The sequence below is a fragment of the Prionailurus viverrinus genome, chromosome C1 (assembly GCF_022837055.1).
Source record: "Prionailurus viverrinus isolate Anna chromosome C1, UM_Priviv_1.0, whole genome shotgun sequence".
NCBI lineage: Eukaryota > Metazoa > Chordata > Mammalia > Carnivora > Felidae > Prionailurus > Prionailurus viverrinus.
In genome coordinates, this window is record NC_062568.1 from 29,338,922 (window position 1) to 29,362,127 (window position 23,206).

General features: G+C 39.6%; 1 protein-coding gene across 2 annotated transcripts in view; it reads left to right on the forward strand.

The window, feature by feature from the left end:
- Positions 1-12,535: 12,535 nt before the first annotated feature.
- Positions 12,536-23,206, forward strand: part of FLACC1 (flagellum associated containing coiled-coil domains 1) — a 68,334-nt gene continuing 57,663 nt past the window's right edge. Inside the window, exons 1-3 of one of the 2 annotated variants that reach the window (XM_047869869.1) lie at positions 12,536-12,949; positions 20,565-20,703; positions 21,473-21,547. In XM_047869869.1, the coding sequence (XP_047725825.1) occupies positions 20,591-20,703; positions 21,473-21,547 (188 nt within the window). In that variant the 5' untranslated portion in view covers positions 12,536-12,949; positions 20,565-20,590. Of the gene's footprint in view, positions 12,950-20,564; positions 20,704-21,472; positions 21,548-23,206 lie in introns of those variants that run through there. The other variant, XM_047869870.1, reaches the window with a different exon arrangement.

Consider the following 23,206-nt stretch of genomic DNA (forward strand, 5'->3'; position numbering starts at 1 on the left):
AAGACAAACCAATTATAAGTCATATGTAGTAAACAGGTCTTATTATATTTTCTGAAATATGTTTAAAAAGAATAAAGGGAGTGTTATATATGCCATATTGTTTCCTTAGCAAAGTAACAGCAACAAAACATCATTGCAGATCTTTAATTTGAAAAAGACCAAAGCAATTCTTTTCCTATAGTCCACAATTTACTGTTGATACTCTTAGCTATTTAGAAACTGTTTCCAGCAGACAGTCTCTCCTTTGCTGTCCTGCCTGCGCTCCCTTGTGGTGTATTCAGTTAACTTATTTCTCTTTTTTTTTTTTTTTTTTTTTTTAATTTTTTTTTTTCAACGTTTTATTTATTTTTGGGACAGAGAGAGACAGAGCATGAACGGGGGAGGGGCAGAGAGAGAGGGAGACACAGAATCGGAAACAGGCTCCAGGCTCTGAGCCATCAGCCCAGAGCCTGACGCGGGGCTCGAACTCACGGACCGCAAGATTGTGACCTGGCTGAAGTCGGACGCTTAACCGACTGCGCCACCCAGGCGCCCCAACTTCTTTCTCTTTTGTTCTGCCTTGGGTGAATGCTTTCACTGCCCATGCCACTGGCCCCACCCAATTGTAGCACCCCATATTTGGTGAGCCTCTGCTGGCCCAGGACTCTTACTGGATTCCTTAGGAATTTCTCGGGACTTTCCCTCCTCAGTGGACCAATTCTAGTACCCCTTGGGAAACTGACAACCTCTGGCAGAGGTTACTCCTCAGTGAGGATCAGAAGACCTACGGGGAGCCCACTGGACTGTCCTTGCCCAAACGAGTGATGGATTTTCCCTCTTGTCCTTCATAAGGACCCTTCCCTCCCTCTCCTTTCTCTTTTTAGCCCTTTGGTCGTCTAACCCTAGTACTCCTCAGACAACTGAAGATCTCTGGCCAGGGCAACTCCCTGGTATGGTCTAAAGGTGTGAGGATGAACAAGTCAGACTGCTGGTGCCTGTGAGGGCAATGGACCCCTTTCTTCTCCCCCAACTCTGTCTCTTCTTAGGTCTCTATTCCCAACTTGCTTATTTTGGAATTCCCCCCTCCCTTTTTTGTTCCCACAGATCCAGCTGCCATCTTGATCTATAGCAAAACATATTCCTGTGCATCTGAATGGTGAGTCCTTCCCTCTCCTTTTTTCTGACCCTAACTGGCCACCACATGTCCAGCTTTCTCTGTTACAGGGACACCCCAGCAGGGATTGCTGTTGCCACTTGCTGCAACCCTCTCCTTGGTGGAACACCCCATTAGAGTCGGTTGCCCCATTTAAGGTCCAGTCCTTTTTCAGGTCATTGGGATGCCCTAACTGAAATTGTGACCACGAATTGGAGCTCCATTCCCTGTGGTGGAGCACCCCTTTGGGAATCAACAGTCAGTCTTTTTGACTGTGAGACAAACCCCCCTCTATCCCTTTGGACTCACCCTTGGGCTATATTCTTAAGAACTGGAATAAATTTGACACCCAAATCCTGAGAAAAATGTCTCATCTTTTTTAATGTAATATTTCCTGGCCTTAATAAAAACTCCCAGATCAAAAGGTATGACCCGTTCATGGAATCCTTTCATATAATAATATTTTCCAGCTTGACCTCTTTTGCTGGAACTCCTCCAAATGGCCAAAAGTCCCACATACTCAAGACTTCATGGCATTGTCCCCAAATCCCAATCTCTTCAATAACTGTAGAATGTGTCTTGCTTGGTTTCATGGCCATCTGACCCTGTGGAAGGCTATCAAACCTGATACTTTGAGGTATGCTAAGTCAAATGATAAGTTGAATTGAATTCATTGGATATCTAAGTCCTTTCCAAATAAGGTAGAATACTAAAGCAATGGTTATTAAATATAGGTTTATCTGCTTTTGATTTCTTCTTACAGAGAAACTAAAGATACTTGGGTCTGTTGGAAAACATGTTTTGTTTCTTACTGAAAGTTCTATGGGGGCACCTGAGTGACTCAGTTGGTTAAGCATCCAACTCTTCAGCTCAGATCATGATCTCAAGGTTCATGAGTTTGAGCCCCACATTGGGCTCTGCACTGGTGGCATGGAACCTGCTTAGGATTCTCTCTCTCTCTCTCTGTCTCTCTCTGTCTCTCTCTGTCTCTCTCTGTCTCTCTCTTTCTCTCTCTCTGACTCCTCCCCCATGCTTGCTCTCTATCTCTCCCTCTCAAAATAAATAAAAATAAACTTTTAAAAAAGATTGTACTATGAAAAATGCATGTTCCTAAAAATCATGAAATATATTTATAAATTTGCCAGTCTAAAGAATTCTAGTGTAATAGTTCACAACTGGTTACTATTTAGTTTTCACTGGAGACTAAAGTTCTAAGAGTTAGAATTCTGCTGTATGTAATTAAGACTGATGGAAATGATAAGGAAAGCAACTCTGTGTAGGAAAGTAGGAGACATGTAAGAAAGGTATAAGGAATGAGAACACGTTTTTGTTTAGGGGAAAAAGAAGGTAATTTTGTCCTAAAATGAGACTACTTGTTTGGAGAGAAAAGACTTAGGACAAAAATCTGAATGCAAAAAAGTTGTAGAGGATCTGTGAAGTCAAAGCTCTAGAAAAGAATTTTATGTGTGGTCAGGACAAACTAAGGTTGAAATGAATGGGTTTTAAAAGTACACTGGTAGGCGATTAAAATTCTCCTTTTCTGTTAGAAGACAAAGTTTCCTCAGATTGTTGGTCTGCTCTTGATAAGAAAATGAAACAAAGTTGTTTTTTTCTTTTCTTTAGCTGCCCAGAAAACCAAAGTTTTTATGTTGTATCTTTATCAGTTCTTTAATGATCTATAATTCTGTTTGGTATGTGCTTTAAAACTTTCTAAGGGTTTTAATAAACTTCCCATAGGTTTAAGTTGTAAATGAAGTGGGTTTATTTTGTTTTTGTTTTTTACTAATTAGGCTTGTTTATTTGGTATGCTAAGTTACTTGGGAAGCACTGTCAAATAAATGATGTTAAGCCTTAGGTTGTATTGTATGGACAAATGCTATAACTGTCTTAGAAACTACATAAAATCCCTAAAGTTTTAATATGTTCTGTCATAAGGTCATTACTTGAAGTATTGAAATGTTCTGTGCCACAGAAATAACTGGATTTCCGTGTCAGTTGCATTATAATGAACTGTCAGATCTTTAACCATGTCCATTTCTAAGGGTTTTTTTTTTTTGTCATTTATAGTTATTGTTCTGATGCTCTTGCGAAATGAGTTTTTTCTGTAAAGAAATTCATGAAAAGGACTTTTGCAGGGGACAAGTACAGGTATTTGATATCTTTAAGATTGCAAAACTGAACTGGGTAAGAATTTCCAGAACTAACAAAAAAAGCTGCATCCAAATAACTAGAATTAATAACATGGGACTGAACGAATTATGGAAGATTATAGTTTTTGTGATTTTTGTTTGAAGCATTGCTAGTTCTCTAATGTTTGCTCTTCCAGATTGAGAAAGTTTTCTCTTAAAATATCTATGACTTACAGAAATGTGATAAAGTAGTCCTTTAAGGACAAATTGAAACATTTAACTCTTCTCCCTACCTGAACCCTCTGAAATTCAGAAACTCTCAGTGAGTATTCTTTGTTCCATAGCAATTATAATTAGTTGCATAAGTTCAATGAGAATCTATTCTCCTTGCAACAAAACACCATTGGAAACACTGGTTATATTACCAAGGCTTTCACTGGAATGTCATATTTGCAAGAGGCATGCATAGACTCAGATATAACCAGACTGCTATAAGGAATTAAGGGTGACTTTATGAAGCCAGTAGAGTCCCATGGGAATGTTGGCCTGATACCTTGCTTCCAGAGTTCTCAGCAGCCTTATCAGGTAAGTAAGGAACATCACTTCCTGGCAGAGGCAGGAGCCTCAGGATATTTTGGGGATCTCAAGAAGAGGAATTTGCCCAAATCTACAAGTATTGCAGGCATGTCTGATGGCAAGTATTTGGCTTGGCTTCTGGCTTCAAGAGTGTATTAAAAGTTCAAATCACCAAAACTAAAAGGCAGCCAATAGAATGGGAGAAGATATTTGCAAACAACATAACAGATAAAGGGTGAGTATCCAAAATCTATAAAGAACTTATCAAACTCAACACCCCCCAAAAAAAATAATCCAGTGAAGGAATGGGTAAAAGACATGAATAGACACTTCTCCAAGGAAGACATCCAGATGGCCAACCAACACATGAAAAAATGCTCAACATCACTCCTCATCAGGGAAATACAAATCAAAACCACAATGAGATACTACCTCACACCTGTCAGAATGGCTAACATTAACAACTCAGGCCACAACAGATGTTGGTGAGGATAAGGAGAAAGAGGATCCCTTTTGCACTGTTGGTGGGAAGGCAAGCTGGTGCAGCCCCTCTGGAAAACGGTATGGACGTTCCTCAAAAAACTAAAACTTGAACTACCCTACGACCCAGCAATTGCACTACTAGGTATTTATCCAAGGGATACAGGTATGCTGTTTCAAAGGGGCACATGCACCCCAATGTTTATAGCAGCACTATCAACAATAGCCAAAATATGGAAAGAGCCCAAATGTCCATCAATGGATGAATGGATAAAGAAGAAGTCGTATATATATACACAATGGAGTATTACTCGGCAATCAAAAAGAATGAAATCTTGCCATTTGCAACTACGTGGATGGAATTGGAGGATATTATGCTAAGCAAAATTAGTCAGAGAATGACAAATATATGACTTAACTCATATGAGGACTTTAAGACACAGAACAGATGAACATAAGGAAAGGGAAGCAAAAATAATATAAAAACAGGGAGGGGGACAAAACAAGAGACTCTTAAATATGGACAACAGAGGGTTACTGGAGGGGTTGTGGGAGGGGGGATAGGCTAAATGGGTAAGGGACATTAAGGAATCTACTCCTGAAATTGTTGCATTATATGCTAAGTTGGATGTAAATTTAAAAAATAAATTTTGAAAAATAGTGAAAAAATGCATTAAAAGTTCAATCTCGAGATTCCTTATGAAAAGTTCCAGCAGGGGCACTTGGGTGGCTCAGTTGGTTAAGCAACCAACTCTTGATTCCAGCTCAGGTCTTGATCTCATGGTTCGTGAGATCAAAACCCCACGTCCAGCTCTGTGCTGACAGCACAGAGCCTGCTTGGGATTCTCTCTCTCTGTCTCTCTCTACCCTTACCCTGCTGACGTGTATGCTCTCTGTCTCTCTAAATAAATAAACATTTTTTAAAAAAAGAAAAATAGAAAAGTTCCAGCAAAGCAAATTTTAAAAAGGTCTATATGATCAATCTCTATTCTTGCTGAGCTTATGTAAATAATTAGGCCAAGTTCATTAAAATTGGACTTGTTTCTTAAATGAATTAGTCTTGATTTGACTACTTCTAGAAATAAGTGTGAATTTAGAGAGAAATTATATTTTAATAACACTTCTGCAGATGTTGAATTCTAGTTCTGATTGTCTTTAAATGTTTGTTGTTTACCTAAGCTAGACAACTTGAGATAAACTTCAGAGAAAGTGTCACAATAGCTCATGTACAGACAGTCTTCATGCTTGTTATTCTGTGGGGATAATAACAGAATGATGGGCATATGGTTATTTGAACAACTGGAAAATGGGATGAACTCCCTAAGAATTGTTTAACCCAACTATCACCTTAACAAATTCTGTATGTCTGGGATGACAAAATTGCTCCTTAAGAGCCAGAATGGACTCCACTCCATGGGTTTAAATATGGACTTATGGAAATAATTGATGGCCCCACTTTCCTTGTGATTGGATTGGATGATGTACTTGGGGATGCCCATACCCCCAGACAGGTCTTCTCCCACTTGCCAGTGATTCCTCATAATTGGGATATTGTTAAGGTTAGACATCAAATAAAGAGGGCTCCCTTAGCCTTATTTGTCCCAAGAGCCGCCTCTATTGATATAAAATTGCAAAAAGAGGCTTTAGCCAAACATACGGTGGCCACATTTAACTAAGCCCAACATGCCGTCACCAATAAATTCAAAAGGTAGCCCTCCAAAACCAAATGGCCCTTGATACCCTGACTGCATCTCATGGAAGAATCTATTATTCCTTTATTCTATTATCCTATTATTTCTATTATTCTGCCTTATTAAAACAGAATGTTATGCTACTCCAGATTACCACATTAATGTGACAGGATTACTAGAAGACATGAATACTCAAAGTGGCACTTTAAAAGATCAATCTGTCTCTTCTTTAATTGGTTAAACTCCTGGACTGGAGGAAGATTTTGGTCAACTATCAAAGGCCTTTTATTCAGGCTTCCTTTCTCATAATAATAATAATCTTATTTCATTGTTTTTTCTGATGTCTCTCCACCTGGTGCCAAGATTCCTTCACTGCCTTAACTTTAAGCCAACAAATGACCTTTTCTACTCAGAAATTCATGTATGTTGTCTACCTTGGATTCAGCTGCCTCTGCCTTTCATAATTCCTACATATAAATTCCCAACTGACCAATGTTGACCCATAGGTAGAGGCATCTCGGTGCCCCTCATTTAGCAGAAAGAAGCCACTAAAGATAAGACCACCCAAATGCCAAAGATTTGTTATTGTCAGTCTATCAGGGAGGAATATAGAGGCCCTTTTAGGAACAGCTTGAGCAAGGCAAAAGGGCTCACAGCAATCACCAAGCTGAATGCAAAGAGTCTCATTAAGCATCCCACCTTGAAATAGCCATAGGCCCTAACTGATCAATTACCAGGCACTGGTCCCTGAGATTACCAAAAAAAAGGGAAAATTCCGTATGTTCCCATACTCCCTCACTTCACCCTATAACTGTGACTCCTCACCACTGCCTCACTGCAGACAGTCTCTCCTTTGATGTCGTCCCCAACACTCCTTTGCAGTGTATTCAATAAACTTCTATCTCTTAAAAGAAGAGAAAGAAAGAAAGAAAGAAAGAAAGAAAGAAAGAAAGAAAGAAAGAAAGAAAGAAAAGGAAAAGAAAAAAAAAGGAAAGGAAGGAAGGAAGGAAAGAAGGAAGAAAAAGGGCACCTGGGTGGCTCCATCGGTGGACCATTTGACTCAATCTCAGGTCTTGATCTCAGGGTTGTGAGTTCAAGCCCTGCACTGGGTGTGGAGTCTACTTTAAAAGAAGAAGAAAAGAGAAAAAAGAAAAGCTATTTCCAAAAAACTAAATTTGAAAATTGTTGGACTCTGATAGAAAAGTTCTTTAATGTTCTCTTTTCTCTATCACAATTTAATTGTTGGGTTTTTTTTTTTTTTAAATGCATTTTATATCCATTTAGAATTCTGAGCATTTTATGATAAGTAAATGAAGTATGAATCTCTAATTCCTTGATACATTTTTTTCTGTTTGTTTTTCTTTGATACGAAATTTAGTGATATCCCCAGCATCTTTTTTATTTAAGTTTATTTATTTTGAGAGAGAGAGAGATCGAGCAGGGGAGAGGCAGAGAGAGAGAGGAGAGAGAGAGAATCCCAAGCAGGGTCCACGCTGTCAGCACAGAACCTAACATGGGGATTGATCCCATGAACCGTGAGATCATGACCTTAGCTGACATCAAAAGTTGGTCGCTTAGCCAACTAAGCCACCCAGGCATCCCTCCCAATATCTTTAATTGTGTTTTCTTTCACAAATGATGAGCAGTAGATGCGTTTAAGTCCCAAAACCTTCTGATGAGGGCAACAATTGAGGGTGTTCTGTTGACTTCCATCTCTGTTTTTACTATATTAAGTTGGAGTTATGCTAGTAGTGAGTTTTGTTTTTCATTAGTTTTTATAAAATAAGGCCCCAAATGCCATAGAATTTTCAAAGGAACAAATGTTGCTGTGCATTTTTGGCAAATATGACAAAATACAGCTGCTGGCAGGCATGAAGAGTTTTATTCTTTAAGAAAATGTAAGTAAAGCACACCAAATGTAATGTGAGATTAGAGAAAAATACAAAAGTCAAATAATTTAAAGAGTATTCCATAAAATTTATTTTTCTTGCCTTCTTAGAAAAATCACAAAGTTGTTTAAAAGTAAGATTTTTACATTACATTTAAGCATTACAACAAAGGGCCAGGAAGTTTTACAAAATAATGTTAGGTAATTCGCTACCACTTAAAAAGCTATTTCACCATCTTTCAAGGGAATCTCTAGATCCACACAATTCCACACAATAATATGAAGAATTAGCATCCTACCTTTTTTGTGTTGTATCTAGGCCTATACATACATATACATAAATTTTAAGGTAATCAGACTTCATATTGTAAAATATTCTTCAGTCACAACATGAAAGTCTTCCAAGTATTGCTTTAATAAATAAGTACCTGTGGAATTATAAATTGAAACATTAAAAGAAGTGAAAAATGGGTGCTCAGCACCACTGGAAAATAGTATTTCATTATGCATGAATCTATGCATCCCTGCTGAGAACTTTCTACAAGTTACCTTTCCTCTCACCTCACTACTACTGCCCTCATCCCTCCTGAATTCCAAAGCAGTGTCTGTCTCTGACCTTAGCAACAGCACAAACCAGAAACTTTCCTAGTATTTAAAAAAATTTTTTATTATCAAAGTGTAGTTGACATACAGTATTATATTAGTTTTAGGCATACAGCACAGTGATCTGACAATCCTATACATTATGCAATGCTCACCAGAAGAGTAGTCACCATCTGTCACCATACAATGTTATCACAATATTAATGGCTATATGCCCTATACTGTACTTTATATCTCCATGATTATTTTATATCTAGAAGTTTGTACCTCTTAATCCCCTTCCTCTATTTCACCGATTCCACATCCCCACCCCTCTGGCAACCACCAGCTTGTTTTCTGTATTTATGAGTCTGTTTCTGTTTTTGTATGTTTCTTTTGTTTTTTAGATTCCACAGATAAGTGAAATCATATAGTATTTGCCTTTCTCTTAAAAGATTGTCAGCCTCACTGGTCATTAGGGAAATGAAAGTCAAAATCACAATGAGATATCACCTCACACCTGTCAGAATGACTGTTATAAAAAAGAAGTAAGTGTTGGCAAGGATGTGGAGTAAAGGGAACCCTCATGTCTTGTGGGTTGGAATATAAATTGGTGCAGCCATTGTGGAAAAAAGTATAGAGGCTCCTCAACAAATTAGAAATGCCATATGATCCAGTAATTCTACTGAGTACCTACCCAAAGAAAATGAAAACACCAATTTGAAAATATATATGCATCCTATGCTTATTGCAGCTTTGTTTACAATTGCCAAGTATGGAAGCCACCCAAGTGTCCATCCATAGATGAAAGGGTAAAGAATGCAATGAAATATTAGCCATTAAAAAAAAAAAGAATGAAATCTTACCATTTAGGACAACATAGATGGACCTAGAGGGTATTATGCTAAGGGAAATAAGGCAGACAAAGAAAGACAAATAGCATTTTGACACAGTCATCTTTTGTTTTGAAGAGAAAGGACAAGAGGTGTGGAGAAGCATTTCCCTGGATCCTGAATGATGTTACTGATGAGAACAACAGATGTTTGGGTTGTGGGTCCTGCTGTTCCAGCGCTGAGCTGCAGATCAAGTGCCTATGTGTTCTTTAATAAACTCAGGTTTTTGGGTATACCTGTGATATGCAGAACTCTCTAAAGCCCAGGGCTCAGGGCGGTGGCCCCTCTTTCTAGATGTGAGAGTGGCACTGCAGGTGCTTATATAATTCCTGTGGCTCCCTGGTGAGGGGCCACTTGGAAAAAGCTGAATGAGTCAGTGGAACTTAGCACCCTAAAATGAGATCTTGATAGACAAGAAATGATCAAAGGAAATTGAGCAACTTGGAGATAATGATAAGCTTCCTAAAAGAACACTGACTTTTCCACACTTGGAGTATTCTCAGAAAGCCACAAATAGGGCTACCCAAATGGAAAGCCTCTAAGTACACACTGGCTGATCACTTTTGTCACTTCATTAGGGCTACAGCATCACGCAAGGCCCGTTTCCCAACCCAGTGTGCAAGCTAATTTTGATGATATACTTGGATTCTTAAGTCACAGTTTCTCTCATTCATTTATTCAACGTCTACTTTCTTATACTGTTGATATTCTGGCCTCCTACACCTCCATTCCAAATAATAAGGAGCATTGCTTGGGGAAAGTTACTGAGAATGTTGTTAGCATCAGTCCCCTTCCTGGGTCTTTGGAAAGAGCCTTTTTTGCAATGCCACAGTTTCCCTAAATTCAGTCAAAGAAAAGAGCAGTTAACACTTAGTCCCTAAAAGCCTTCATTTCCTTCCCTTCTGCTATTTTGAATCTGACAAAATTGTACTCATGTCTAAAGAGAAGAAAGGAGGAAACAAAAATCCTAAAGTAGTGGTAATTAGTGCTAAGCCTTGGCCTAGTCAAGTGACTTTCTTCTGTGCCTGCTTCCTTTGTATCTTTGCTGTTAGCCACTCTCTACACAAGACCCAAATCCTGCTTTTTTTTTTATTGTAGGAAAGCATTTGAATATAAAATTTCACACAGACTTGAAGTAATATCCAGTCTCTAGATGGAGATGGATTTGACCAGATGAATCAAATCTACTCATTGTTATCTTTGTAACTTCTTTCCCTCCCTCTTTGTTTTTGAAGTTTGTCTCCATCTAGTCTGCCCATGGTGCTTGACACACTGAGATTGGCATGACAGAAAGATGAAAAATGCCCAATTCTCCAATGACTTTGCTGAGTATGCATCAATTTGGTAGCACTACTTACACACTTCATGTTTCATGAAACTAATGAACCTTTTTCTTTCATTCAAATGACGGTTATACACATTTGAACTATAACATAGCTTTAAGAAATACTGTCGTAAGTGTTGGTGATATTTCTCAGGGCTCTGTTGTAGAACCTATTCTCTTCTTACACCCTTTACCTGTGTGATCTCATCCATCCCTTTCCTTTAAATCTACCCCGAAGACTCCTAAAGTGTTTCTGGTCCAGACTCTTCTTTTGAACTCCCAAATCATGGAACAAACTCTGTAATGAACATCACCACTTGAGTTTCTCCCTGGCACCTCAAACTCAACATATCCAAGCCCAAAGTCATGATCTGTTCCCTCGATTCTGTTTATCCCCGAGACTTTCTCATCTCAATAAACTGGCACTGCCATCTACTCAATTGCTTGAGCTAAAAACCCATGAACCATCATTGCCTCCTCCTTTTTCCTGTGACATTTGATCAATCACCAAGTCTTACTTGTCCTCCCTTCTCCATCCCTACTGCAGCTCCCTCAGCCAAGGCCACCATTGTTCTCATTTGACCACTGCCACAGACTCCTAACTGGTTTCCCTGCCTCCTGACTTGGCCTCTCCAATTGTTTCTCAACACTGCAGTCAAATTGATCTTTCTAATATGCAACACTAATCAAATCCCTTCTGTGACTAAAATTGTTGTCTGATTCATTAGAAGTCCCTGCTGTACACTTCCACTGCATCTGGTGAGGCCCTTAAGTTTCATTGTGCTTTTATTGAATTTATTATCTGCTTTCCCATTAGTCTCTAAGCTCTGTGGGCTCACAAACTGAATATATCCCCACACCTTACAACAGTACCTGGCACACAGTAGGTAATAATGTGAAGTCAAATGAATGGATGAATGTATAACAATGTTTTGTAAACTATGGGTTGTGACCTAACAGTGGATCATGAAATCAATCAAATGGATTTATAATGAGCTTTCATTTTTAATTGAAGAAAAAAAATAGATGAGAATAGCATGTAATAAAGGTACTATTTCATGCAACTTTTTATCATAAAATGTAAAATATATTTCTTATAATGAATTGCAGTAGAATAAAAATGAAAGCCCCTGGTCTATCAGAAGCAGGCATATTTCTTTCTTATAATGAGAAAAAGCAGCTTTTCTGCTTAGGAAAGCTTAAGGGGGAAAAATTTCGAACTCCTTGGCAACCGAAAAGGATTCCTGCCCTAGGGGATTTATACTTTCACAGATTTCAAAGCCTGAAATTCAAAGAAGAAACTGCCTACTTCAGAGTTTTAGGTTTGTGTAAGCAAATGACAGAAGAACATAAAATCCTCTTCCTGTCTGGCAACTACTGCCATAGGCCAATTAAGTTTAGGAGTGCAGTTTAATTCTATTTCCTCTGAAAGTATACCTTTTTTTCTTTAATAGGTTAAGCATCCTACTTTTTTTTCTTTTTCTTTTTTTAACGTTTATTGAGAAACAGAGAGGGACAGAGCATGAGCATGGGAGGGGCAGAGAGAAGGTGAGACACAGAATCTGAAGCAGGCTCCACGCTCTGAGCTGTCAGCATATATCCCGACATGGGGCTTGAACTCACAAACCGCGAGATCATGACCTGAGCCTAAGTCAGACGCTTAACCGACTGAGCCACCCAGGTGCCCCCCTCTGAAAGTATATCTGAAGCATATTTTGTCTTGTGTCTTAGAGAATTTGTTAGCTGGCTGCTTCTCTGGCCTTCTTTTTAAGAGCTGAGTGCTTGAGCCAATGAGGTGCTGCCATTCTGTTTCCATAGCAATAAAAGAAACAAACCTTCACCTGCCATCTCCCAAGGACAAATCTCACAACTCAAGGCCCAAGTCAAGAGAGTCTGAATGAAAGGTTGACTTTCTCCTCTAGTTTGACTTTCATGGCAATACTGAAAGATTCAAACCGGACTGTCTTTAGAAAGAAAATTTGTGCTGACGCCCGTTCAGCCTTTGTAAAAGCCTTTGACTGAATTCACTGCAAGTCTGTCTGTCTGCCCTACATGTACTGCGGATTTTCTGTTTTGGCATTTCAATCACTTGGAACAACCAAAGTCTCAAGTTCTGGAACTTCTGGATTTCATCTAAAATGAATGCTAATTTTATGTCGATGAGGAACAGTTTCTCTATAAAATTGTGATGTCTTTAAGACTCTTGACTTGGAAAAGGACCACATGGGAGAAACAAATCTTTGAGAAGTTCCAGGTAAGCTCTTTGGAAAAGTCGTTTTATGTACTTTCTGTGTCTGGTTATTAGCACTAACCAGTGACCTTTCTGAAAGCTCAGCTGGCTCACTGGTGACTACAGTGTCACCAATTGACACATTCAGTCCCCTGAGCCTTGGGTAAAATCATCAAGGAGAAATACAGGAAAGGAAAAGAATAGGGAGAAAGAATCCTACATCACACATGGGTGTGCCTGCATAGATACACACACACACACACACACCCCTCTATAGTCTTAAAGCCTTACAATGCAACATCAAGCCACTTGTGGATACAGTAGATCTATGTATGCTGATACGGAAATAGCTACTAGATATCCTGTTATGTAAAAAGAGCAAATACATGGTGTAGTATGTAAAGTATACCTCTGATTTATGTAAAAATTTTTTGAGATTTTATGTATAATATATTTATGTACATATATATTCATATTCATAGAAGTTTTCTGGAAGTATACGCCTCAAAAAAGCCTGTTAACAGTGGTTTCCTCGTGGGAGAGTACTGGAAGTAGAAAGCTGATGTTTAGCTGGTATGTAGTCATTGAAATATTAAAATACTGCCATACTGGTTATATATACAGTTGAGCCTTGAACAACACCAGGGGATAGGGGCGCTGACCCCCATGCAGTCAAAAATCCTGGTATAACTTTTGATTCCTCAAAAACATTACTAACAGCCTACTGTTGACCAGAAGCTTTACCCTTAACATACGGTCAATTAAGATATATTTTTATCTTATATGTATTATATACTGTAGTCTTACTTTAATACCTAACTTTCTCTTAATTTGTTTTGGTATCCTAGGCTACATGGTTCAGCTGCAAGTTTTTTCAAATTGTCACAAATCTCCAAAAGATTTTCCAATATATTTATTGGAAAAAATCAGCGTATAAGTGGACCTGCACAGTTCAAACTGTTTTTATTCAAGGATCAACTATATACATTTTCCAAGCCATTCAAATGTCCTCCTTGCCACCTTGGTTGCTCCAGCTCCTCCTCTGGTACCCCCAGACCTCCTCATGATTAGGCAACTAAAGGTTAATGCCTGGCACAAGGGTAGGAGTGGAGTCCTGCAGGACCCTGTTCCAGCCCTATAGCCATGCCTTTTTTGATTGTTCAATAGCCATGTCTATACTAGTTGTTAAATATTTTGAATATTTATCCCTATAGGTGTTTGGAAGGAGAGGCCTGTACTTTTTAAAAGCAAAAGAATATACACCAAGGCATTGTTTACGATAGAAAAAAAAAGGCAACACCCAAATGTTCATCAATACAAAACTGGCTAAAAATATAAATGGATATGTTTGTAGGATAGAAATTCATACAACCATAATGATATAGAAATACATCTTAAACTTGTTTTATAGATTTGCCTTAAGTATAATTTGAATTATGGATTTGTTTTAAATTTGTTTAAAAATAATATGTTATTAGAGGAATGGACTGAGTATAAATGAGTGAGATTAGCCATAAATTGCTAATTTATGATGGGTGATGGGTGAGTTCATTATACTGTTTTCTCTACTTTTGTGCATTTAAAAAATTTCTCCAAAGTAAACTTCAGTTTAAAAAAATGACAATATGTCAGGGTGCCTGTGTGACTCAATCAGTTAAGAGTCCAACTCTTGGTTTTGGCTCAGATCATGATCTCATAGTTTGTGAGTTCAAGCTCCCCACCAGGCTCTGTGCTGGCAGTGTGGAGCCTGCTTGAGATTCTCTCTCTCTCTTTTTTTTTTTTTTTTTTTTTTGCTCTCTCTCCCTCCCCTGCTTTCTCTCTCACACACACAAAAATAAACATTTTTTTAAATCTATAAAAAAAGGTATCTCTACAGTTATTGACATTAAAAGAAGTTCATGCATATATAGAATGCATGTATAGTTTTTCCCATTATTTAAGTCTGTTTCTTTAGTCTAGAGAGAATTCTAGAAGTTATTAACCAAAATATTTTCAGTGGTCATCTCTAGGTGTTAGTACTTCAGATAATTTTTGCTCCCTTAGGCTTTCCTGTATTATGATTTTCTTTACAGTAAGCCCATTTCAATTTAACACACACACACAAATAAACCTATTATCTCCAAATATTAGGGATAAAAGCTTCAGTATACAAAAAATCACTAGGGTTTATAATATTCCTAAACTCAGTTACCAGGTTTTGAGAACCTAATGTGTACAAGGCAGTGTGCCAAGAGCTTTTCTGACATGGCCTCATTTCTTGTGCATGACAGCCCAGTGAGGCATGAACTTCCATGTCCCCATTTTGCAAATGAGACTGAGACTCAGAAAAGTAAAAGTAAATGTCTTGAGGTCCCACAAGCAGTGGAGCAGAGGAGCTGTTATGCAAAATCATGCCCACCTGACTCAAAAACACAAGGAAAATTTTAGTAAAGGATGTTGAGGGGGGCGCTTGGGTGGCTCAGTTGGTTAAGCATACAACTCTTGATTTTGGCTCAGGTCAGGATCTCACGGTTTGTGAATTCAAGCCCCATGTCGGAGCCTGTCTGGAATTCTTTCTCTCCCTCTTTCCTTCTCCCATTTGCTCTCTCTCTCTCTCTCTCTCTCTCTCTCTCTCTCTCTCAAAATGAATAAACTTTAAAATAAAAAACAAATTAACAAAATTGGGAAGGGAGAAAAAAACATAATCCTGATATTCTAGCCCAATTTTCACTTTTTATTATTTTTTCGCTTTTGTACATATAGGTACATACTTGTATGTAAATGTATCCATTGCATATATACCACTTAATATCTTTGTTCTTAAGCATTTCTTCCTGTTCTCACAGGCTTTAATCAGTTAAAATCTGTGTAAAACTCCATTACTCTTCAATAATTTACCAATCATTTTGTTTTTTAATTCTAATTTTTAATATTATCCATAACATTGTAACACTGGTTACATTTTTGCAGTTTATCTGTGGATCTCCTTTCTCCTTGTTGACTCGGTCCCTGTGGTTACAGCCACTCAGTTTATTAGGCAACAAATATTTATCAAATACCCACTGTGGACAAGTCACTTTGCCAGGCTCCATGGGGACACAGAGAATGACATAGTGGAGTCCTGCCCTTCAAGAACCATACAGTCCGGTTGGGCAGGAAAGAAATTGAATAAAGAAGGCGGTTGCTGGGAGCTGGCCTCCTCAGATTCTCACTTCCTGTGCCAGGAACTCCCGCTAAGTCCTCCAAGTTCACGATTGGCCCCTGTCCTCGCAGAAAGAAGATACAAGGTCCAAAGCACCTCTTGCTCTCACTGCATCTTCCTTTCAGACTCTCCCCTGAATCCTAGCCCCTGTGGCATCATCTTCTTGGCTAGGGCGCTCCACCCCAACTGCTTCCCTGACCCTGTCTCCCTGAGATCTCCTGACTAGGTCCCCATGCACAGCAGAATGCAGACAGTTACATATGGTAGCCTTGTCATCTGGTCTTCAGGCCTTCACTGTTTACCCAGTCTCTTGGCCTCCTTTCTAGGAGGCCTCCTTTCTAGCCCTGACCTTAGTGCCACCAAGCACCAGGACCCAGTCCGTCCTGTACCTGCCTCTACCTGCACATCCTGTCTTTCTTCCAAGGCGAAGTCTCTGCACAGCTCACTCAGCTCCCTTTCTTTTTTTTTTTTTAACTTGTTTTATTTTTTATTTTTTTTAAATTTACACCCAAATTAGTTAGCATATAGTGCAACAATGATTTCAGGAGTAGATACCTTAGTCCCCCTTACCCATTTAGCCCACTTCCCCTCCCACAACCCCTCCAGTAACCCTCAGTTTGTTCTCCATATTTATGAGTCTCTTATGTTTTGTCCCCCTCCCTGTTTTTATATTATTTTTGTTTCCCTTCCCTTATGTTCATCTGTTGAGTGAAGTCATATGATTTTTGTCTTTCTCTGACTGACTAATTTCACTTAGTGTAATACCCTCCAGTTCCATCCACATAGTTGCAAATGGCAAGATTTCATTCTTTTTGATTGCCGAGTAATATTCCTTGCATATATATACCACATCTTCTTTATCCATTCATCCCTCAATGGACATTTGGGCTCTTTCCATACTTTGGCTATTGTTGATAGTGTTGCTATAAACATGTGGGTTCATTTGTCCCTTCAAAACAGCACACCTGTATCCCTTGGATAAATGCCTAGTAATGCAATTGCTGGGTCATAGGGGAGTTCTATTTTTAGTTTTTTGAGGAATCTCCATACTGTTTTCCGGAGTGGCTGCACCAGCTTACATTCCCAACTCAGCTCCCTTTCTGATGGCTACCCTCCTGCCTACAAGTTCCCTAAGGGCACAGTGCAAGTGTTACATATTCCCCAGCATCTAGCACAGTGCTCACAGCAAGCGTCTGTAAGTATTTTTGTTGTTAAATGAGCATTTACAGGTGGCCCAGGAATCACTTCATCTCTTTGAGTTTCAATTTCCTCATCTGTAAAATGGACTCAAGTTATGATTCCTTTAGCTCTAAAATCATTAGGCCATATAACCGGGTTTCTCAAGTATCAGTCATGTTACAGAAAAACATTTGTTTCATTTTTCAGTTGATTCTTAAGCAAATTTATTCTAGTATACTATTGGAAACCAGTCACTGACTTGGAAATTTGAGTGAACTCTACTATCATTGTAATCCTTCCATTGGTCTCTTGGTTCTCCTAACATTTTTTGTCATTGGCTTTTATTTTTTATCAAATAATCCACTGATAACATTTAAAATTTAAATTGTGTTCCAAGTTTATTAATGAAAAGTTAGAGTTTCTGCCACCACCTCCCTGCCCCTCACTTCTCAGTTCTACTCTTCATCATGCTCCTTAGTGGCAACTATTTTTAGCTCTTGTAACTATTTCTTTTGGAATTTAATGTCTGAATAATTGCCTTCACCCCATTTGTTAATTTTTCAGCTTTAGACATTGTCTGTTGACCTCCAGGTGTGGTAGATGAGGTTTTAGCACTTATATATCCTTCCTCCATTCCCTCCTCTGCTCTTCCAATTTAGTCACAATTAACTTTTTTAAAAGTAATTATCAAGTGTTTATATTAATATATATGAGAGTGTACCTTACTATAACTATGTTTACTTTCTCACATAATATTTTTTTAACCCGGAGTCATTATATAATTTTTATTTTCTTAGGCTTCTACATTTCTTTTTTTTTTTTTAATGTTCATTTATTTATTTTGAGAGAGCGGGTGAGAACATGAGCAGGGGAGGGGCAGAGAGAGTGGGAGACAGAGAATCCCAAGCAGGCTCCATTCTGAGTGCAGAGCCTGACTCCAGGCTCAATCTCACAAACTGTGAGATCATGACCTGAGCTGAAATCAAGAGTTGAACACTTAACTGACTGAGCCACCCAGGCACCCCAGGTTTCTATGTTTCTATTAGTAATACCACCTCAATTGCTCTGTTTCCTATTACAACTGCTCTGTAACAAATTTAGTGGCTTGAAACAATAGCAATTTATTCTCTTACTAGTTCTGAAGTCAGATGTCTGAAATAGCTCTCACTGGGATAAAATCAAGGTGTTGGCAAGACTTGGTTCCTTCTGGAGGCTCTAGTAGAGAGAATCATTTCCTTGCCTTTTCCAGCTTCTAGAAGTGCCCACATTCCTTGGCTTGTGGCCTTTCCACGACCACTCCTACCTCCTTTTCCACCATCATATTCTCTTCTCTGACTCTTACCCTCCCTTTTATAAGGTTTATGATTACCTTGGGCCCACATAGATAATCTGGGATAATCTCCCTTCTTAAAACCATTAACTTAATCACAGCTGCAAGTCCTCTTATTGCACATATTTATAGGTTCCAGGGATGGGGGCATGGACATGTCTGGGGGGAGGGTGCATTATCTGCCTACTACGTGCTCCAACAGATCTGCCAGAGGTCTGTCAGTGTTATCCAGTAATCCATCAGTTCCATGTCTTGAGTCTTTGGGGGCCTTCACTGTGGGAATTGACCCCTTCTGGTTCATACCCATTTTGCAGGTGTGTAGGCTGCATCTTCCTATGGTGTGCTGATAGGGGGAGTTAGTGTGTCAAACTTGCATGGACAGCCCTTGTGCAATTCCATTTCCTTTCCCACTCTCCCTGTTCTTGTCAAATTAAACCTCTTTTAATCCTTGAATTAGGAAAAAAGCCAGTCCTTCCTCCTGTGTGTCTCCTTTGCTCTCTCATGACTACCATACTCATAACACTTGTGACACCAGATGTGTGTGGGCTTTCCCCCCACCAAGCAATTCTCTGTAACACCAACTGGGTATCCTACAATTTACCTCAATTCTGACCCCCTCTACCTGGAGATAGCACCAGATACCACAGGTAAGTACTCAGTCCCACATGACTGCACTCACCACCCCCACCAGAGATGCCAATCGCAAATTCAGGTTGTCATCTGTGTGTCTGACCCATAAGCTAGAAATCAGAGGTTTCTGTGACCCTTCCTTGGGTTAATTAACTTACCATAACAGTTCACAGAACTCAGGAAAACAGTTACTTGCATTTACCAGTTTACTAAAAGATATGATAAAGGATACAGATGAGCAGCCAGATGAAGCAATACATATGGTGAGGTCTGGGAGGGTCCTGAGCATAGGAGCTTCTGTCTTCATGGAGTCAGGGTGTGTCATCCTCCTGAGTGTGGATGTCTTTGCCAACCCCAAATTCACTGAATCCCATACTGCTGGGAGTTTTATGGAGGCTTCCTCACGGTATGATCAGTTATTAACTCCATTTCCAGCCCCTCTCCCCTCCTGGGAAGATAGGGGCAGGGGCTGAGGCTGATATCTCCAAGTTTTTAAACATGTCTTGCTTTTTCTGGTGACCAGCCTCCATCCCAGAGCCCACCCACAGTTGCCTCATTAGAACAGCAGATGTTCCTAGTGCTCTTATCACTTAAGGATTCACAAGGTTTTCAGGAGCCCTGTGTCAGGAACTGGGGGCAGAGACCAATATATTTTTTCTACTATCTCACAATCCTGTACTATCATTTTTGTGGGGTTCTGGAAAATAAAGAAAATAAACAAATGTGGTCAAGTTTCCATGTTTATCTGATAGTTGTCTTTCACGCAGAGCTTTGTAATAGGGATTTTTTGGTTTTGTTTTCATGGAGCTAAGAAGGAAGGATTTTGATCTATAATTTGGGCAGGTGAACAGGGATGAGAAATTGAGACATTCACTTGCACTGTAATTTGAGTAACAGTTAATTTTTCAGGAAGTTCTGTGCAAGATCTACTGTAGGGATTTCTCCTCATTTCAGTGAGAGCTAATGTGGCCTGATGGAAGAAGGGCCTAGGAGATTTTTGCTACCCCTGTGATCATTCTGAACCTCAGTATCCTCATCTGTAAAATTGAGATAACAATAATTGATCACTTATTGTGTGCTTGGATCACAGTATGCACTCAATGGTGAAAAATTTTAAATCGCTTTCAAGTCAAGTCCACTGGGTGCCAAGGAGTGAGATGTTATTCTATAGTCAAGACCTTGCACCAGATCAACAGCTCCCAGAATTTACCATGTGTGCTTTGGGCTTTTGCTGGGTCTTTCCTAATTTGTCTCTTAAGTATCATTGCTTTGACTCTGAATGGTGTAACTCTCTGATGTTACTTTCCCACTTCAACCAGGACCTCCTGATCTAGCAGCTCCTACCATGTACCCCAACCCTCTCATCTACTGTACCTGCTGGGACCCTTGGAACTTGGGACCACGGAAGCTAATCAAGACCCCTCAGCCACCAAGCAAGACCTCCACAGGGAAGCCCAAGTAAGGATTATATGGATGGAGTAGAACAAGGGCCCTTGAATTCCATTTGCAGCCTTCTTTCTCTTCAAAAATCCAAATAGTCAACTAGGCAACAAAATCCCAAGAAGGCCAGAAAGCCTAGCTTTACACAGCTTTCCCAGCCAGCCTGTTGGCAGTGCATTGCTCTTGCCAGTCCTGCTTAGACTCAGTGTCATTTTAAATGAGGAAGTCTCAGGGGTGCCTGGGTGGCTCACTTGTTTAAGCATCCGACTCTTGATTTTGGCTCAGGTCATGATCTCACAGTTTGTGGGTTTGAGCCCCACATTAGACTCTGTGCTGACAGTATGGAGCCTGCTTGGAATTCTCTCTCTCTCCATCTCTCTCTGCCCCTTCCTGCACCTCTCAAAAGAAAGAAAGAAAGAAAGAAAGAAAGAAAGAAAGAAAGAAAGAAAGAAAAGAAATGAATAATAAAAATAAATGAGAATATCTCAGAGTTTGTGCAGCAGGGAAAGGTCAGCTTCCAAAGAAAGGACCTGATAGCCCCCCTCGGGAGAAAAAGAGCTTTGGGCTCTGGGGGACAAGCTGCCAACCCAGGGTCCCCTGGGAAATGAACCTTCTCAAGTCTTCTTCTAGAGACTCCCCAAGACCTTCCTGACTTTAAAGATTTCAGCAGTCAGAGCATATATTCCCATTTTGGGGTCATGATGGGCATCTACCTAATCTGGGAATGCTAAAACAGGTTTCTGAATTTCTAATTTTCTCTTTTTTGTTATCTATTTTGCATTTTCAGGCTAACTCCTCTTCCTTCAGCTGCAAAAAAACAAAATTGTGTCCAACCCACAGCAAAACCTGTTGTTGCCCCAAAGTAAGTATTTTTATGTTCATGGGGAAGGAATTACCAGAACCTACAATGATTTCCCCCAAACCTCAGATCCTGCATGCGAATTGTGTGGTACTCTGCACCCACTTTCAAAGTCACAACAAATAAGCTCTCAATTAGGGGTGCCCCTGACAGCCACTATTTCCTGCCCTAAAAGGGAACAATACATGATGCATGTCATAGGCAAAGAGCCTTGGGGAAACTCCCAGGCATTTATGGTGGTGGCTTACCTTTTTACTGATTACTGTTCTATGTCTAAGGTTTTTGGTAGATGGCAGCTCTATTTTTATTCATAAATTAAATGTTTATCCATATTTTGTTAAGCTTAGAAGTATAACTTAGTTTAGGCATGTATCTTTGTATTCAATTTATTTGGAAAATATTTATTGAGCCCCTACTATTTGTTTGGCATTATTTCAGGTGCCAGGAGACAGCAGTGAACATAGAAGAGTCCCTGCTCCAGAGCTTACATTCTAGGGGGGAAATGACCATAAAGAAGTTAATACATCCTAGTGCATCCCAGTGCTATGTAGAATATAACACAGGCAAAGGGAGGAGGGGATAGTGAAGGCAGGGTTGTTATTTTCTATGGGTATTTCAGGGAAAATCCTTATGTAAAGGGGGCAGCAGGAGCCTGCTGATATCTGAGACTAGCACTCCTGGCAGAAGGAACAGCAAATACAAATTCCCCCTGAGTGGGAACCTGCTTGGCACATTTGGTCTTTTCCAGGAAAGCAAAGAGGCCCATGTGGCAGGAGTGGAGGATGTGAGCAGAGAATGGGGAGAGGTGAGGTCAGAGAAGTAGCAGAGATGATGAATGTAGTTGGCAGAATAATGGCCCCCCAAAGATACATCCTAATCCCTGGAAACTATGATTCTGTTCTATTACTCATCAAGGGGGAATTAAGGTTGTAGATAGAATTATGCTTGCTAATCAGGGGATGTTGAGATGGACAGATCATCCTGAATTATTGGATGGGCCCAGTGTAATCACAAAGGTCCTTATTCATGAAAGAAGAGATGTGACAATTGAAGCTGAGTGATACAGTTGTTGGCTTTGATGGAGAAAAAAATGCCACTACAAACACAGGAAGCTTCTAGGAACAGGAAAGTCAAGAAAACAGATTTTCCTGTGGAGCCTCCAGGAGGAATATCACCCTGCCAACACCTTAATTTTTTAGCTCAGTGAGACCCATTCCAGACTTTGACCTCTAGAACTGTAAAATAATGAGTTGGTTTTGTGTTAAGCCACTGAGCTTGTAGTAATTCGTTACAGCAGCAATAGGAAACTCATACAGTAAAGTTTGCTACCAGTATAAGGACTTTGGCTTTTACTTTGAAAGAGACAGCCTATAGGGCTGCCATAACAAAACAAACAAACAAACAACAACAACAACAACAAAAAACCAGAAAAAAACACAGACACTGTGGCTTAAGCAACAGAAATTTATTTTCTCACAGTTCTAGAGACTAAAATTCAAGACCAAGGTGCCCACAGTGTTGGTTTCCTCTCAGGACTCTCTCCCTCGCTTGCAGATGGCCACCTACTTTCTGCTCCTTCACATGGTCTTTTCTTTGTGTATGCACATCCCTGGTGTCTCTATGTGTGTCCCATCTCTCTTATAAGGACACCAGTAAGGTTGG